This window comes from Trichoderma breve, assembly GCF_028502605.1.
Source record: "Trichoderma breve strain T069 chromosome 7 map unlocalized scaffold00008, whole genome shotgun sequence".
In the NCBI taxonomy this organism is placed as follows: domain Eukaryota; kingdom Fungi; phylum Ascomycota; class Sordariomycetes; order Hypocreales; family Hypocreaceae; genus Trichoderma; species Trichoderma breve.
In genome coordinates this window covers 880,985-897,587 of record NW_026611594.1, presented here as the reverse complement: position 1 = coordinate 897,587, position 16,603 = coordinate 880,985, and the positions used below count along the sequence as shown (strand labels likewise).

Genomic DNA, 16,603 nt, shown 5'->3' with positions numbered 1-16,603 from the left:
AACCCGGCTGGCATTAGTCATCCATTCTACAAATGCTCGAGCCGTGCGCCTTAATTTACAGTCACATACCAACTTATTCACTTTATACCATCACAACTCAGCGGCTGCACTTTACACACACACTCGTTCTTTTCACCAGCTGAGAATATTCTAATGTTGAATTTCGATAAACTTGCTACTGAAAAATGCGCACAACCCTTCGGAGGTCCTGCAACGCGTGCGCAAAGGCGAAGCTCGGCTGTGATCTCAGAATCCCCCAGTGCTCTCGGTGTATCAAGAGAAACTCCAAATGCGTATATGCAAATAAACCGCTAAACTCATCCTTGGATGCATATGGATCGTCTACAGAGGTGACTAGCTACAGTCCACCGGCTGGTGACATTGTTGGGGAGGTGATTTCTGTATTGCCCCAAGATGGGGAGACAATATCTCGATTTTCGGAAAATCCGGCTTGGATAAGAAACCCAGCAACCGCCTCTTTCGATCCATTTGATTCATATCCGCCGACAAGGCTTCCTAGACTACATGTTCAACGCCTGATCCACCGATGTATGTAGCTCTTCCTCTTCCTGTATCAAAGCTAATGCTGACTGACCTATGAACCCTGACAGTTCTGTCCAGCATTGCGTTTCAATACTATCCGCTAGACCTCAATATGGGCTCTAATCCATTCATTGTTTCTTGGTGGCCTCTTGCACTTGCTGACCAAGCACTATTTCATGTGTCATTACAGACCGCATCTCTTTACGAGGAGCTGCAGGCGCAGAAGGGGTTCCCGATTTCAGACCTCCTCATGGTCGACTCGATTGCTTTCGTGAGAAGAAGAATCGAAGATTCATCATTAGCATTTCAAGACGAGACGCTAGACTCTGTGGTAACGTTGGCTGCTATTGAGGTACTATATCTCCTTCTTTCTGACGTGATAGCTTTCCTCGCTGACGCAGAATATCGATAGCATGGAAAGGGCAATATCGAAGCCAGCAGAATGCACATTGATGGAGTCAAAAGAATGGTTGGCATCAGGGGTGGAATCGATGAGCTAAAACAGAGAAGCCCGCTCACGGCGAGAATGGTCTCATGGTGAGTGTTGCACGCAAGAATGGCGGGAATGACAGCTGAATAACTTTCTGTAGGGTATCTATGCTTGTCATGGAAGCGCCTCAATTCCCGATTAAAGACGACTCTGGCCATGGAGATGGAATCAGCGCAATACCGCAGTGGCAGCTGGTTTCGACAGACGCGGAGATACAAGACGCGAATCTGTATAAACTAAATGTCACACCAGCTATGAGCGACATCTTGTCTCGGCTCAGGAACATCTTTCATCATTCATGGCATTCAAGTTTGACCAATACGCAGCTGCATGATCTAACCTGTTTTGTTATGCACAAATTGCTGCTGGTGCCTCCATTCCTGGATGCAAATGCAGACCCAGTGCAATCGGCCGCCTCTGAGTGTCTCCGATACGCGACCGCACTTTATATGCTAATCTTACATGGCACCACATATTATTCCCACGTTGGCTTAGCCAATGCCATCATTCTTCAGCTCAAAGGCCATCTGGCGGCCCTGCTGAGAAATGACCATATCAGCGGTCCACTAGGGATCTGGGCTATTTCCGTTGGCATGGTGGCCACCGTTGGCACCAGGAACCACGAATGGTTTACGGATCAAGCGAGCGTGGCTGCAGCAGCTCTCGGCTTGAACACATGGGAGGATGTCCTTACGCATCTGCAGAGCATCCTCTGGGTAAGGGTGCCACAAGAGGAACTTTTCCGCCAGGAGTGGGAGGAAGCGTTTAAGACGGCTGCAAAAGGAGGTTAGCAATTTTGCGGGTTTCACGGAAGTCATCCAATCAAACCATGGGCTCTTTCGATTCTCATCATGACACCCAATCGAAGCTCGAGACACAACAAGGATCATGCCAAAATCTTGTCATGCTCGACTCCACAGGGACATCCCATGAATTCGGAGTCTAGAACTAATTAGGACTAGACTCCGAATGTCTAATTCACGGCGGTAATTCCGGAGCAATTAGCTTCATTATTGGCTATCCCACAGTTGTGTGTCTTGTGTCTCACTCATCATCATCTTGTGTCGGGGTTTAGTACACAAACGGCTACCACTCGCTGAGAAATGTCGAGATGTGGTGATAATACGAGTACGAAGAGCAATCGACACATTTCGCGGATACGGATCGTGCCGTTTGCTCAGATTGCGGTCAACATCTGGCCACTTTCTCTGGCCTGAAACTCACTGCCATTGGTTAATTCACCCACAATGATTACGTGAAGACGAAGATGTCGGCCACTAGCAAACAGTTAAAGAACACCCGTCGCCCGAAAGCTGTTTGCTGTTCAGACGCTTTCGTGACTCTTTAGCAACATAACCTGTGGTTGAAAAGCTCTAACGACACCATGGCTACCATCGTCGAAGGCAGTCTGCCGCTCTCTGTTGAGACTACAGCCAATGTGACTCAACATGGCGCCTCAAAACTGGCTGGCGGCTTTCTGTCAAGTTACTCAGGTTGGCAGATTGCCATCACAGCCTTTCTCTCTCTAGTCCTCTATGACCAGTGTATGTTGCGTCAGATCTTTGACGTAGTTATGGCTTGCTGATACAAGTACAGTGTTGTACCTTTGGCAAAAGGGATCCATAGCTGGACCTACCTTCAAGATCCCGATCATGGGACCGTTTCTGCAAGCCATCCACCCCAAGTTTGAAGCATATCTTGCTCAATGGGCCAGTGGTCCCCTCAGCTGCGTATCTGTGTTTCACAAGTAAGTTTCCTCCATACCTCTAGGTCTCGCCCTTGTGTGATGTTTAAGATATGAGCTAATCTCTTCATAGATTTGTTGTCTTAGCCTCGGACCGCGATCTGGCACACAAAGTCTTCAAGTCCCCTACATTCGTTAGACCATGCCTCGTCCCTATGGCGATCAACATTATGCGTCCAACCGCATGGGTGTTCCTCAATGGAAAGGCACATGCCGAGTTTCGCAGAGGCTTGACTGGGTTGTTCACGAACAGAGCTCTCAGTACCTATCTGCCTGTCCAAGAGAAGGTCTATTCAGATTACTTCGACAGATTTGTCGAACACAGCAAAGCCAACGGAGGAAAGCCTACGAAGTTCATGGGCTGGTTCAGGGAGATCAACTGCGCGTTGTCGTGCCGTACTTTCTTTGGAGACTACATCTCCCAGGAGGCAGTCAAGAGAATCGCAGACGATTTCTACCTCGTCACCGATGCACTCGAGCTTGTCAACATCCCACTCTCCATCCATATCCCAGGCACCAAGTGTTGGCGGGGGAAGCGCACGGCAGATGCCGTACTGGCCGAGTTCACAAGATGTGCTGCTGCATGCAAGGCCAACATGGCTTCTGGGGCTCAAGCCACGTGTATCGTTGACCAATGGGTTCAGCACATGTACGAGTCGAAGAAATACAACGAAGACATTGCTGCGGGCAAAGAGGGAATCGAGAAGCCTACCAATCTTATCCGCGAGTTCACAGATGAAGAGATTGCTCAGACCCTCTTCACGTTCCTCTTTGCCTCCCAAGACGCATCTAGCAGTGCCACCACATGGCTTTTCCAGGTTCTGGCTCAGAGACCCGATGTTTTGGACCGCCTGCGAGCTGAGAATCTGGCAGCCCGAGGTGGCGATAAGAACAAGCCATTCGAGCTTGAGATGTTTGAGTCGCTGACTTACACCAATGCTGTGATCAAGGAGCTTCTTCGTTACCGTCCACCGGTCATCTTTGTGCCTTATCTTGCTACGAAGGCGTTCCCGGTTACTCCCGACTATACCGTGCCGAAGAATGCCATGATTATTCCTTCTTGTTACCCGGCTCTCCACGACCCGGTAGCTTACCCGAATCCCGACATTTTCGACCCCGAGCGGTGGATCACAGGCGATGCCGAGACTAAGACCAAGAATTGGCTGGTTTTCGGTGCTGGTGCGCACGACTGTCTTGCGCGACGATATGTGCCACTAACTATGGCTGCCATGATTGGCAAGGCTTCTTTGGAGCTTGATTGGGTGCACCACGCGACACCTCGATCGGAAGAGATTCGAGTGTTTGCCACCTTGTTTCCCATGGTATGTTGAATGTTTGCAGTATCTCTATCTGACTATAGAGGCCTTTTGGTAGATGTCTGAGCTAACTGTATCTCTAGGATGAATGCCCTCTCGTCTTTACAAAGCGAGAATAAGTTATGACCTCAAAAGACTTTTATATCATTATTATTAATGCACTCATGTAGCGTTCCAATCTTGAATGCTGCTTTCATCGGGTTGCCCTACTTGCAACGTACGACAAGGGAATGGAGTCCTCACCAAACAGGCTGAAGGCCAGACGGACGACTTGGGAAAATAAACAGTCCGACATATTACTAGAATTTAATGCATCACCAATATTCGTGTAGATCATATTAGGCTAAAAAATGCTAGTATATTATGAGCTCAGTCTTCTGAGGGTTTCGGCTTTCTTAGTTGCATGACTTGGTACACATGGACTCTATGATGTGAATGATGTCTGGGGTGAGTTATACAAAAATAAAAGCTAATTGCAAAAAGAGATAAAGAATCGCGTATTATTACAGGTCAAATGAAAGTAGATCGCAGCCATTATATTTAGTCGGTCTTGAGATGCTCTTGTGCCAGCTTCTTCGACCATTGTTTTTGACTCAGAATGAGCATGTCCTGCCGAATCGCTCTTGTTAGTCCAGAACGAGGCTCAGCAGTCGATATTGTAATGAGCAACTCACGATAACACCTTGAGGTAGCAGCCATAAAGCAAATCTGCCAATACTGGCACCGCCTCCAACCCATTGCTTGCCAGTGGCCCCCTTTTCAACTCGATTTAAAACGTCCTGGGCAAATACCTCTGGCTTCACACCATAAGGATTCTCCTCTGTGTGGTCTTCAATAACGTCCTTGACACAATTGTAATAAGAGTTTTCCGGAAAAGTCAGCGTTTGTAGGTTGACAAAGAACTTTGTTGCAATGCCACCCGTGACGAGTGTGATGACGCGAACTCCAAGAGGGGCCATTTCAAGGCGCCAAGTCTCGCCTGCTTGATTGAGAGCTGCCTTGGTAGCGTTGTAGATGCCTAGTTGTATAAATTAGCCTGACTAGCTGTGGTGAGATGGAAATATTGTTGGTACCTACTTGAGAAAGCAAAAGGGAAAACACTCCCCACAGAGGAATTGTTGACTACACAACCCCGGGCTGCAACCAACATTGGGCTAAAAGTTTGCATCATGGCAAGAACGCCAAAAAAATTGAGATCGAACAACTTCTTGGCTTCCTCAATTGAAGTGTCTAGACCCGGCATGTTTAAGCCAAAACCAGCGTTGTTGATCAGAACATCGAGTCTGTCCGTGTGCTTACGAACTTCCTCTGCAGCTGATGCTATGGATTCCAGGGATGTGACATCGAGTGCAATCACAGTGACATTAGCTGCTTCGCGTAATCTTTCTGGTATTTTGGAGGGTGTGCGAGCTGTGACAAAGACGTGGTAGCCTTTGTTTCGGAAGGCCTCTGCGAAAGCCGGGCCAACTCCACCGGCGGAGCAGCCTGTCACGAGACAGGTTTTTCTTGTAATAGCCATTGTGTAATGATGGTAGAAGATGTGTCTTAAGAACCCGAGAAGAAAGCTAACGAACCACAGTTGGAGGTGCATTCCAACTTCGAATATCAACAGATACAGGCCTTTATATACAATTATTTCGAGACTCTACGGACATATGATACTATCAACTACGGACTTTCACTCTCATTAACACGCAATTCCACTCCGTAGTATCTTAACGTGCCGAATGCTAGTGCCGGCCCCGCCTCGTTGCTCCGGAGCAGTCAGCTTCATATATGGCTCCAAACGCCAGACATGATTGGCTGCAATCTCCGGAGGCGACACGTCATTGGCTCACAACTCCGGAGATGTTTTAGGGATGTCTAGTAGTCGCTGAAAATGGTGATAACTCAGCCATCCTCCTTTCTTATTTTGCTTCTTTCTCAGTTACCTGATTTGCCAGATACACCGAAACTCCGGAATGCCCATCAGTCGAGCGAAATCCTGCGACCACTGCCGCGTGGCCAAGACACGCTGTTCTTTAGCGACTCCGTGTTCACGATGCGCCAAGCGAGGCCTTGAATGTCACTATTCGTCTTCTCGGAGTCGGACTTCTAATCCTCAACGGTGGAAAAGGGAGTTTAGACCGATATTGCCAGTTACGACTGATTTGGGAACAGCTGAAAGCATTACCGGCGATGGTGACCCACGCATGGAGTACTTGACCTCTATGATCAAGGCTTCTGATGCTATTCTACCAGCCACCTTATCGACAGCGGCGGAGATTTCTTTTCCTAGCTCTACTACTGTATCAGAGGACAATACGTTTGCCGATATTGCCAAGTTGGTTGGTTCGGACGCCGAAACACCGGATCTAACCATCTGCCAAAGCGACACACCGTCACTATTTGACCTATCCAGCAGTTCGAGTTTATCACATGCAGTAACTCCCGAGTCTAAGAGTCTAGGATCTTCTGACAATGGATCCATGTATCCTTATTATGTGGATCCTCTGTCAACTTATAATCCTTTCAACTTTCCCTATCCTTTTGTGACTGGGCTTGGCACTGCATCTTCCCCTGTACTAGCTTCCATAGACTTTAGTAGCCTAGAGCTGCTGACTGAAGCGACCAATGTTTTACGCAAACCCTACCTTTCAACACGGGAGAGATCCTTTCAGCAGGGTTATTTGACAGGGAAAATGTTATTAAGCCAGATGATCGACTACACGCACCGAATGGCCGAGGGCAAAACTTTACCGCCCTTTATACATCCGCCTTGTTTTCTGAGTCAAGACAACGAATGCCCCCCAGATACACCTCATGCCTGCCTGCCTAAAACTCTGGCGATATGCAGAACCTTGACGCAAATGTTTTATTCGCGCACTCCGAAAACCAATGGCTTCATATGGGACCAGATATACTCTCATCTCCGCCAGATGCATGCCGAAGTAAGTTCTCTGTTTAACCCAGCTCTCATTAAAAAGCTAGCACGGCCAGCTTGCTTATGTCGTTATAGTTTAGAAGTTATGACAAACAGAGCTTACTACATGCTATACAAACAGCTATCATCTACGGCTTGCTGCGATCACAGTGCACCGAGTCGGTCGGGAGTGAAGATTCTGGATGGTTGGTCTTGAGTGTGGAGGTATGCTACTGTACCCGATGTGACATTCTCAATGGTCGTCATCGTCACTAACTTGGATCGCATAGGCAATGGCCCGAAGATTATTCAGCATGTCTTCGTGGGCTATAGACATAGAATACATACAATCCTCACGGAGTGGCTGGGTTTTTGCAGAAAGCATGAGAAGGTATGTTCTTTAATTGTATATGGCTTTAGATGAAGAATTGTTGCTAATGTTCTTAGAACCGGATTGCTGTTATACCTGGTCGACCTATTACTTCACAACAATGCCGAAAGCCCTTCGAAAGGGAAATGCCCAGAGTTTATCAACTTTCCCTTGCCTTGCACACGAGAGCTATGGCAGCCTATATCGGATAGAGAATGGAAAAAGCGATATAATGAAGAGATAAGCTCCAAGATTGAGAAGGGAAGAGGAAGTTTAACTATGGGCAACCTATTTTTACTTAGACGGTCTTTATCGCGTGGCGACGACATAAAAGGGACTGGAAAAGATGAGCTTGCAAAAGAGCTGTCTGAATGGGTTGAGAGAGTGGACGATTTATCTATGCTTTTGTGGATGGCGCTCACGGTGGAGGGCGAAGGTCAGGCTCAGATGATCCAAGGAAATTTGGTCATGGCATAATGCGGTACTTGTATACTTGCATTGCTCGTTTATGGATGATGGGAAATAGGCTAGAACTATAATTATGCATATTTAATAGTGAATATGCGCCTTCAGGAGGAAATCTGAGTGAATCTTTGCCTAGACTGGCAAAGAATTGTCAAATATGGGTAGTCCGTTCTTTATCCACCATTCCAGCTCTGTACTGTGTAGTGATTCATTGACAGCGGGCCAATTACTACATTTCTGCAGGACAAAAGGAGGCGGTAACCGATGCTGCTTGATCCATGGGAGCTCAAACTCATCATTTGCATGCAGTGCCTCCGCCCTGAGCTTAGTAAACTGCTCCATGAAAGTCAAGCGGGTTGCCATTATCCTCTTCGCAGTGTGGGGTGTGCAAATATGCGCAAAACTCAACTGATGTATACTCCATGGCGGATACTCCTCCTCTTTAGCCGGGAACTTCTGGTAAGGCTTGTAGAATTCCTTGTTATAATATTCGATGCTTTGTCTCCGCTGCACATATTCTTCTTTCATTTGACGTAATTTTTCTTTAATAAACGGGATATGGAATCCATTATCACGCTTATGCTGTTTGAGATCCCATGCATTTTCTCTAATAGCAGGATGCCAATCCTCCACGACTCCAAATACACCCAACTCCAGTGTGGTCCATAATGCATCAACTTCTTCGACCGGTAGTATGCACAGTTGCTCTCCTTTATGATAAGCTTGTTGGATGTTTGGAACAGGGCGAAGCAGGGTTGGATCAACAACTGACTGGCGTAGAGCTTGTTCGGATTCGTCACCATCCCACTCAACAAGTATAAGTTCTTTTAGCTTTGGGCAGAGCTTGTGGCCAAGAAACATACGACTGAAGTGGGTATGATTGGTCAATGCTAATCGTTGGAGTCGATCGACATCTCGAGGCCTAAAATGGTGAAAAGTATGTGGGATTCTTTCAATTTCCGACTCCCTCGGTCCATACAGATCGTCATCACTGCAGTCAAAGTCGTCATCCAATAGCAGTATATCTTGGCCAAAATTAAACCACACCCGTGGATCTTGGGCAGTAGAAGGAAACGCAAGCTGGTATCCGTAGCTGATGAGCAAGGAACGCGACTCGGAGCAAGTATGGAGAAGCGGTGGAATAGCAGCTTGGCAGGAGATGGCAACCTTTCGATACATAGGGAAAGCCAATGTGGGGTAATTCATGAGAGTATCAAGCGGCATCATGGACTCGAACTCCCAAGAGAAGCCCGCCTTCTTGTTGCTGGTGAATCCATATGCCTCGAGCTTGGTCTGCTTGAACAGTTTACGCCTTTGATGAATAAGAGTGGCCGATGCCTGGCGAAGGAGATCATAGAATGAAGCATAATCGACATCCGGGCGCAGATTACGCTCAGCGATTGTGATGTGCGGTAACCTCGCTTTGAAGTCTTCAAAGCTTTCGACTTGTTGATGGACAAAAACGACCCTAGGCGGTGTGGCCAGATTGTATATCGCCGACCGGATTTCTGCTGGCAACAGAGGGAAGAGATGAAATGTAGACATTGGTGTTGCTTGTTTAGATGAAGGTAACTGTCGTCCGATACGCAAAAAGTCGTATCGCTCTTCTATGGATGGTTATGATATTGGAGATTACTTCGCGATGCGCATCTGATGAGTTGTATCTATAAATCGCCGAATAAATGACCAATGAGCTTTTGCAAATGCCATTCGATTACTCTACGTTATCATCTCGCTGCGCCTTAACCCCGCAAAGGTGCTGATTGGTGAGATTGCATTTCGGACTGCAGATTACTGATCTCATACGGAGTAGTGCCCTCATTCCAGGTAATTTGTGATGGCCCATTGTTCTGGTATGCTATAAATAAAGCAAATATACCTAAGCCTTCAAATCCTCTCTGTCAGAGTCTTTATGGTTAGGTAGTCGGCGACTTAACTGCAATTGTATTGGGTAGATTCTAGTTTAAGCGATAAATTATTTAAGTTGGTTGGCAAATTATTCGATAGTCAGTGACCATCCTGTTTTCTTGGGCAAGATCTTAGTCTATGGCTCGATACCATATATAGGCAATAAGATTTAAGCTATTAAATACCAATTACTTTAACCTGTCAAGCTTGTCTCGCATCTAATTTAACGGCGTCGTCCTTTAGTGCTTCTTTGCTTGGTACGCTTATATTCCGGAAGCGTCTTTTCATGGATTATCCCCTCCAAGATCGGGTTTTGTACACTCTTTCGGCAAGGCACGTGTAGTTGTGTCCAAGTTAGCCCAATTCTCGCATAGATGCTCAACTTTGCCGAGGTATTGAAGCGAATTGTATCTCAAATGAGAATGACTAAAGAAAAGTATTCACCATTTAAGAAGCTCTGTCGCCATTACACGAATAAGAATGCGATTGATATAAGCACAGTGCCGGCTGTTCACGGCATTGTAGTAGTGAAGCTTATTCCCATGTGCCGGTGATCTTTCTCCGCACCGACTCCGGACTCCTCACAGATGAGGTGTAAATTACGCCTTTGTGCCGGGTGAGCGGAGGGGACATTGCTTTATATACATCGCATCAATTGCAGATAAAGTAATCTTCATTCATTTTCATCAAGTGCATGTACTTTGCATGTACCACCGGTTAGCCTCACCGAAGACTCTCATATAATCTCAATACCATAAAGATGGCATCCACTGAAGCCGAGAGTTCGTCTGTGAAAGTCACCAAGTCTGACGACGGCATCACTATCATCGCCATTAACAGACGTCACCGCAGAAATGCTGTTGACGGCCCTACTGCGCGAAAGCTGCACGAAGCCTTTCTAGCCTTCGAAGACGACGCCAGCCAGAAGGTCTGCGTGTTTCACGGCGACCATGGCTACTTTTGCGCGGGCTTCGATCTACACGAAGTAGCAAAGTGGAACGGCCCCGGAGACAACGAGTATCTTGGCCCGATTGTCGATGCCTCCCACACCGTGACGGGCGGCCGACAGATCGGCCCTATCGGCCCCTCAAGGCTCCAGATCAAGAAGCCCGTCATCTGTGCTGTTGCGGGGTACGCCGTTGCTGGAGGCATGGAGCTTTCTCTCATTGGCGATATCCGCGTTGTTGAAGAGGATGCCGTCTTTGGCATCTTTTGTCGGCGCTTCGGCGTGCCACTCGTCGATGGCGGAACGGTCCGGCTTCAGGCCATTGTTGGTCTCGGACGAGCTCTGGATCTGATTCTCACCGGTAGACCTGTTGGAGCGCAGGAAGCTCTTCAGATGGGCCTTGCAAACCGGGTTGTCCCCAAGGGCCAATCTCTTGAAGAGGCTATAAAGATTGCGAAGCAGCTGCTAGGATTCCCTCAGCTCTGTATGAATGTGGATCGATCAAACTGCTACTATTCGGCTTACAACGCGACGTCCTTCGAGGATGCACTGCGAAATGAGTTTGTCAATGGGGCTCCAGTAATCACGAAGGAGAGTGTCAAGGGAGCCGCTCAGTTTAGCGCTGGGGCTGGACGGCATGGTGTTTTCAAGAGCGCGGACAACTCAAATCTTTAAATACCAACTTCTTAGTTTACGTGCAGTATTTTCCAGCGTTCAAAGATCTGAATACCTCCTGCTGCATCTCATCGCACACGCTTCATCCTTGTTTTGCCAATATCCCAGTGACAGCAGACGCATGTGCTCTATATCATCTGTAAAGCCTGTAAACAAATACAGTATGTGTATCATTCACAACTCCTGTATTCCATCCCTTTCCATCATTCAAGAAACCGGTTCGAAATGCGATTCAGTGCAAGGCATCATCCTCTGTTGTGCTTGGCTCTTGAGAAGGATAGCCAAACTCATCACGTATATTTCGGTACATCCTCTAGCCAAATCTGGTGATAGTCTACCTCGTATGTACACGCAGGCGCGCCCTGTGAACGAGACTAGCGCTTAGCTCATTTTCGTATAAAACTGAATGGCTTCACTCTTTCAAATCCATGTTCGGGCGTTGTCTATTTACATATGTACAACAAATACGAAGAGGTCACAGTGACATATCACGAAAATACGCCTTACAAGTTCATTTCTAATTAAACCACCAATCGACTCTTATCACCATGTCTGTACTCGCAAGCGATCCGGGTGAGAAGTCACTTGCCAAACTCTTGGCAACTCTCACCACAACCCTGCACGAGCCTATTTTCGTCTTTGCAACACTTGCCAACGCATCGGATCTCCCGCCCTTGGAAGAAACACAATTGTTGTTCAAAGAAAAAGAGGGAATCACAGTCATAGTCAGCAGGGAATATGCGACAGCGCACAAGATTGACTTTTTCTTTCCCTGCAAGATGATTACGCTCAACGTAACATCAAGTTTGGAGGCTGTCGGCTTTATGGCGGTAATCGCAACGAAATTGGCGGAAAACAATATGGGGGTAAATCCAGTTAGCGGATTTTATCATGATCATCTGTTTATACCACTGGGAAGGGAACAAGAAGCTGTTGAAGTTCTCAATCGTCTGGCAGAGGACTACAAGCAAAAGGCCTTGACAGGGAACTAACCATCATGCTCTAGTTACAGTTGCAGTTATTCTACAACTCAAAATATAATATTTCTCTATCTGTTGAGCGAATGATTTTGAAAAACAGATTAGTTTTTAACTCAAAGGCAGATATCGGAGATTCTTTTCGTCGCTGTACATGAGAATGTCCTCCAACTTGACAGAACTAAGTCAATTCATTCTTCAAAGTAGCAAGAGTATCGCGTACCGTAGCGGGGTTGTCGCTCTTCAGCTGCAGTGTAGCATCTAATCCCCTGCATGAAATGAAGACCCAACTTGAGCCTCCAATCCGCGTTGCGCGGGGTCAGTTTCCCTGACTCGGTGCAAATCATGCATCGATGCGGCTCGCGGTTGGCACCAGAGCAACAACAACCACAATCCCGTTTGTTGCATTCCTGTTTCGTCGGCTCAAGGTCGGTCATCTCGTGAATTACCATGTCGGAAAACCCCCCAAGCGTATTTCGGCGCTTGCGCAGAAAGTTCAAGGCCGAGAAGGATCCCACGAATGGTTCCAAGCTTTCTGCAGCCTCTACGCCTACAGTCCAGAGTAGAGACGCGTCTCCCTCTCACACAGCAGTACATCCCACTGCTTTACAGCAAACTGATCCAGTCGACATCGACAATGCCCCCAAGCTTCCTCAGGCAAAGGAGCCCAATTTGGAAACTCTTCCCTCTGATGCAGCAGAGCGACTTTGGGATGAAGCTTATGATGCCATTAAGCATGAAGACGCCAAACTTGTCGAGGGGTATGAGAGAATTCTGTCTCAATATCTACAGGGTCACGGCTCCACTATAGATTCAGATACGTCGCCTCCAAACGCCATTATTGCAGAGAGTCCAGATGCGCGACGGCAGCAAATGAACGAGCTTATCCGCACGGGCCTTGATAAAACGGCGCGAGAGGCCAAAGTGAAAGATGGCCTTGGGACAGCAATGGGAATTGTCCTTTCCTTAAAGGACATGGTTAGTACGGCCATATCAGCCGTTCCACAAGCTTCAATTGCCTGGTCTGGTGTATGCATTGCCTTAGGAGTAAGTGGTCTTGAGTTCGAATTATATCTTGAGTTTTCTGACAGATACTTAGGTGCTCGAAAGCGCAGTCAAAGAGACCGCCTCAAATCGCGATGGGATCGAATACGTCATTACTCGCATCAGATGGTATGGAAATGTTTCCAATGTGCTAATTGATGAAAGCACTCTTGACGGCGCGGCCTTGTCCGGAATGAAGAGTGAGCTTGAGAAACGGCTGGTCGAGCTCTACAAAGCTCTACTTCTGTATCAAATGAAGAGTGTTTGCTCGTACCACAGAAACCGTGGTTACGGTTTCTTGCGGGATCTAATAAAGCTTGATAACTGGGCAGTCAGTGTCCAAAATATACAGAAAGCCGAAGACAGCTTACGCCAGGATGCTGAGGTATACGGCAGCCAACAGTCCCGATCACGCCTCGAACTCATTGCGAACCATGCCAAAACCCAAGAATCGGAGATCAGAAGCATTGCAAAGGCTCTAGAGGAGCAACTCCGTCGTCAAATCTCCGCAGAGGATCAAACTTGTTTGAGAGAATTGTGGTCGCACGATCCTTATACTGAAAAGAAACGCATTGAGGATACAAAGGGGGGTTTCTTACAAGACTCTTTTAACTGGATACTTGAGAACGGCCATTTTTGTCGGTGGTTTGAAGATCCCAATCGTCCACTCCTCTGGATCCGTGGAGATCCAGGAAAAGGCAAAACGATGCTCCTATGTGGCATCGTTGACAACCTGCAAAAATTGGCGCCCTCTAGTCTCGTCTCATTTTTCTTCTGCCAGGCCACAGATGAACGAATCAATAACTCAATTTCAGTATTACGGGGATTGATCTTCTCGCTAGTCGATCAACAGCGGCACCTTTTAAAGCATTTACGGGAGCACTATGCCCGTCAAGGAAAATCTCTTTTCGAGCCGCCGAGTGCGTGGTATGCTTTGTCTGATATCCTACGATCACTTCTATCAGAGTTAAACAATAACCAGAAGCCGACTTGTCTTCTTGTCGATGCACTTGATGAGTGCGTGAACGAAGACATGTCACGACTTCTCGATTTCATTGTTAAGATGTCTAATGAATTTCCCTATGTGAAATGGGTCGTCTCGAGTCGCAATTGGCCGCAAATCATAGATAAACTTGAGAGTTTAGGGCCGCAAGCGCAGCTCAGTCTGGAGCTGAACGCTAACTCTGTAGCCAGTGCCGTCCAGATATACATCAAGCAAAAGGTCTCACAATTAAGCGAAAGCAAAGGATATAAGAAGGACAGAGAAGAAGCAGTTCGAAAATATCTCCAGGAGAACGCTGACGGCACATTTCTCTGGGTAGCTCTGGTCTGTCAAAATTTGCAGAGGGTCTCGGCATGGAATGCCCTGAGTAAATTGAAGGCGTACCCTCCAGGGCTCGATTCGTTTTATCAGCAGATGGTCAATGGTTTAGCCAAGTCTAATGAAGCTGAGATCTGCAAACGCATACTTGCTGTTGTCACTGTTGCTCGCCAACCTCTTACACTTCAAGAGTTGATAGCACTTGCTGAAACCCCAGGAGAGTTAGACGAAAAGATACCAGCCGTCTGTGACCTCATAGCGCAATGTGGTTCATTTCTCACCATTCGAGATGAAGTCGTCTATTTTGTGCACCAGTCAGCAAAAGACTTCTTAGTCGGCACGAACACGGAGCAAACGCTTTTCTTAGAGATTGCGAAGGCCAACAATTATATTGTATCACGATCTATAGATCTAATGTCTGAGCTTTTAAGGCGGGATATGTATAATCTGAGCGATCTAGGAATACATATTGATGATGCCCAAGCCCTTGATCCGAATCCTCTGACCGCCATTGGGTACTCTTGTGTTTATTGGATTGATCATTTTGTGGAATCAATTACGAGCAAGGAAAACCCAACAGCAACAGAAGATATCTCGCAAACACTGGTTGATGATACCGAAGTGTTTATTGAGCGGAAGTATCTATTCTGGCTTGAGGCTCTTAGCTTACTCAGAAGAATACCGGAGGGTATAATGGCAATGAGAAAATTGCATGAATTCTGTGTCAGTGTTGCCGAAACTGGAGATTCTCTGGTCTTTCTTTTATTTGCGGAGTGTCAAGAACTTAATAGCTAATTTATGGAAATCACAGAAAAAGAAAATGAGGTATGATTCAACTGGCCTCATTCGAGATGCCTATCGATTCATATTGGCTGCCAAACAGACTATTGAAAGCTTCCCCCTTCAAATTCATCCATCGGCCCTTCTTATATGTCCAATCGCAAGCCGGATACGACACCAATCCTTAGAAGACCCGGCAACATTCTTTGAAATAAGGCATGGCATGCAGATTGGGTGGGATTCGTGTGTCCAAACCATAGATACAGGCTCAATACCGGGACGTTTAGCTATAACGCCAGATGGCAAGCTGTTGGCATCAATGACGCCTAGGGATATTAGAATCTGGGATGTAGCCACTGGGTCTCGCTTAAAGACTCTCAAGAACCCTGATGAAGAGCGTTCAGCTAGTCTCCACCACAGTCAATTTCTACTTTTCTCACCAAATGGACAGCATCTGGCCGCGGTTGACGAAAAGTGGGCTGGGATTATTATCTGGAATATCGCATCCGGTGAACCCATACAAAGGCTGGAAGGTTATATGCACTTGGGCTGTAATCTATCTTTTTCACCAGATGGGAAGCACCTCGCCTCTGGATCAGACGAAGACACCATCATTATCTGGGACATAGCTTCGGGTAAGCGTATGCGAACTCTCGAGAATACCGAAAGAGTCGCCTTAGTATCGTTTTCCCCCAACGGCAAATTGTTGGTCTCATGTTCAATTGGGGGATCAATTAAAATATGGGATGACACGGGTAAATGCATACGGGAAAAAATTCTAGATGAAGCATGGATTTCGATTCCCAATCCCCGCTTAAACTTGCGGTTCTCACCGGATTTATCTCTACTAACGTTCCTCGATCTAAACAACAATATCAAAATCCTGGACTTAAGCTCCTTTCAATACATCAAGGTTATAAAATGGGACAGGCCCATGGATGGAGAACCTCGCATGACCTTTCTTCCAAATAGGCAACTGGCAGTGGCTACTGCGAATGATGGAAGACGCTGTAATTGCATAAACATCTGGGATATTGATGCAAACAAAGTTTTAAGGACTTTAAGAGGTCATATTTACGATATTGCCTCAGTTGAGGTCTCGCCCGACGGGAGTCAACTGAT

The 16,603-nt window shown here is 46.9% G+C and overlaps 8 protein-coding genes across 8 annotated transcripts; 6 read left to right on the top strand and 2 right to left on the bottom strand.

Annotated features, from left to right (window-relative positions):
- Positions 1-185: 185 nt before the first annotated feature.
- T069G_11386 (fungal zn(2)-Cys(6) binuclear cluster domain-containing protein) lies at positions 186-1,824 on the top strand (the record flags this gene model as incomplete). The annotated part of the gene is made up of 5 exons (XM_056178591.1): positions 186-375; positions 469-549; positions 612-895; positions 956-1,080; positions 1,134-1,824. The coding sequence occupies 5 exons, from the start codon at positions 186-188 to the stop codon at positions 1,822-1,824; spliced, it is 1,371 nt and encodes a 456-aa protein (XP_056023465.1).
- Positions 1,825-2,417: 593 nt separating this feature from the next.
- Positions 2,418-4,212, top strand: T069G_11385 (cytochrome p450 domain-containing protein; the record flags this gene model as incomplete). Its single annotated transcript, XM_056178590.1, has 4 exons — positions 2,418-2,577; positions 2,630-2,780; positions 2,851-4,099; positions 4,177-4,212. 4 exons carry the CDS (start codon positions 2,418-2,420, stop codon positions 4,210-4,212), a joined length of 1,596 nt encoding a protein of 531 aa, XP_056023464.1.
- A 421-nt stretch (positions 4,213-4,633) lies between these two features.
- T069G_11384 (short chain dehydrogenase domain-containing protein) lies at positions 4,634-5,612 on the bottom strand (the record flags this gene model as incomplete). The annotated part of the gene is made up of 4 exons (XM_056178589.1): positions 4,634-4,702; positions 4,768-5,111; positions 5,171-5,323; positions 5,393-5,612. The coding sequence occupies 4 exons, from the start codon at positions 5,610-5,612 to the stop codon at positions 4,634-4,636; spliced, it is 786 nt and encodes a 261-aa protein (XP_056023463.1).
- A 1,330-nt stretch (positions 5,613-6,942) lies between these two features.
- T069G_11383 (uncharacterized protein) lies at positions 6,943-7,842 on the top strand (the record flags this gene model as incomplete). The annotated part of the gene is made up of 4 exons (XM_056178588.1): positions 6,943-7,023; positions 7,092-7,220; positions 7,286-7,386; positions 7,443-7,842. 4 exons carry the CDS (start codon positions 6,943-6,945, stop codon positions 7,840-7,842), a joined length of 711 nt encoding a protein of 236 aa, XP_056023462.1.
- A 120-nt stretch (positions 7,843-7,962) lies between these two features.
- T069G_11382 (uncharacterized protein) lies at positions 7,963-9,375 on the bottom strand (the record flags this gene model as incomplete). The annotated part of the gene is made up of 2 exons (XM_056178587.1): positions 7,963-8,752; positions 8,810-9,375. The coding sequence occupies 2 exons, from the start codon at positions 9,373-9,375 to the stop codon at positions 7,963-7,965; spliced, it is 1,356 nt and encodes a 451-aa protein (XP_056023461.1).
- Positions 9,376-10,498: 1,123 nt separating this feature from the next.
- On the top strand, positions 10,499-11,359 carry T069G_11381 (enoyl-CoA hydratase/isomerase domain-containing protein; the record flags this gene model as incomplete). Its single annotated transcript, XM_056178586.1, has 1 exon — positions 10,499-11,359. One exon carries the CDS (start codon positions 10,499-10,501, stop codon positions 11,357-11,359), a length of 861 nt encoding a protein of 286 aa, XP_056023460.1.
- A 548-nt stretch (positions 11,360-11,907) lies between these two features.
- Positions 11,908-12,351, top strand: T069G_11380 (ACT domain-containing protein; the record flags this gene model as incomplete). The annotated part of the gene is made up of 1 exon (XM_056178585.1): positions 11,908-12,351. One exon carries the CDS (start codon positions 11,908-11,910, stop codon positions 12,349-12,351), a length of 444 nt encoding a protein of 147 aa, XP_056023459.1.
- Positions 12,352-12,786: 435 nt separating this feature from the next.
- On the top strand, positions 12,787-16,503 carry T069G_11379 (NACHT domain-containing protein; the record flags this gene model as incomplete). The annotated part of the gene is made up of 5 exons (XM_056178584.1): positions 12,787-13,383; positions 13,436-13,711; positions 13,757-15,424; positions 15,513-16,116; positions 16,454-16,503. The coding sequence occupies 5 exons, from the start codon at positions 12,787-12,789 to the stop codon at positions 16,501-16,503; spliced, it is 3,195 nt and encodes a 1,064-aa protein (XP_056023458.1).
- Positions 16,504-16,603: the final 100 nt, after the last annotated feature.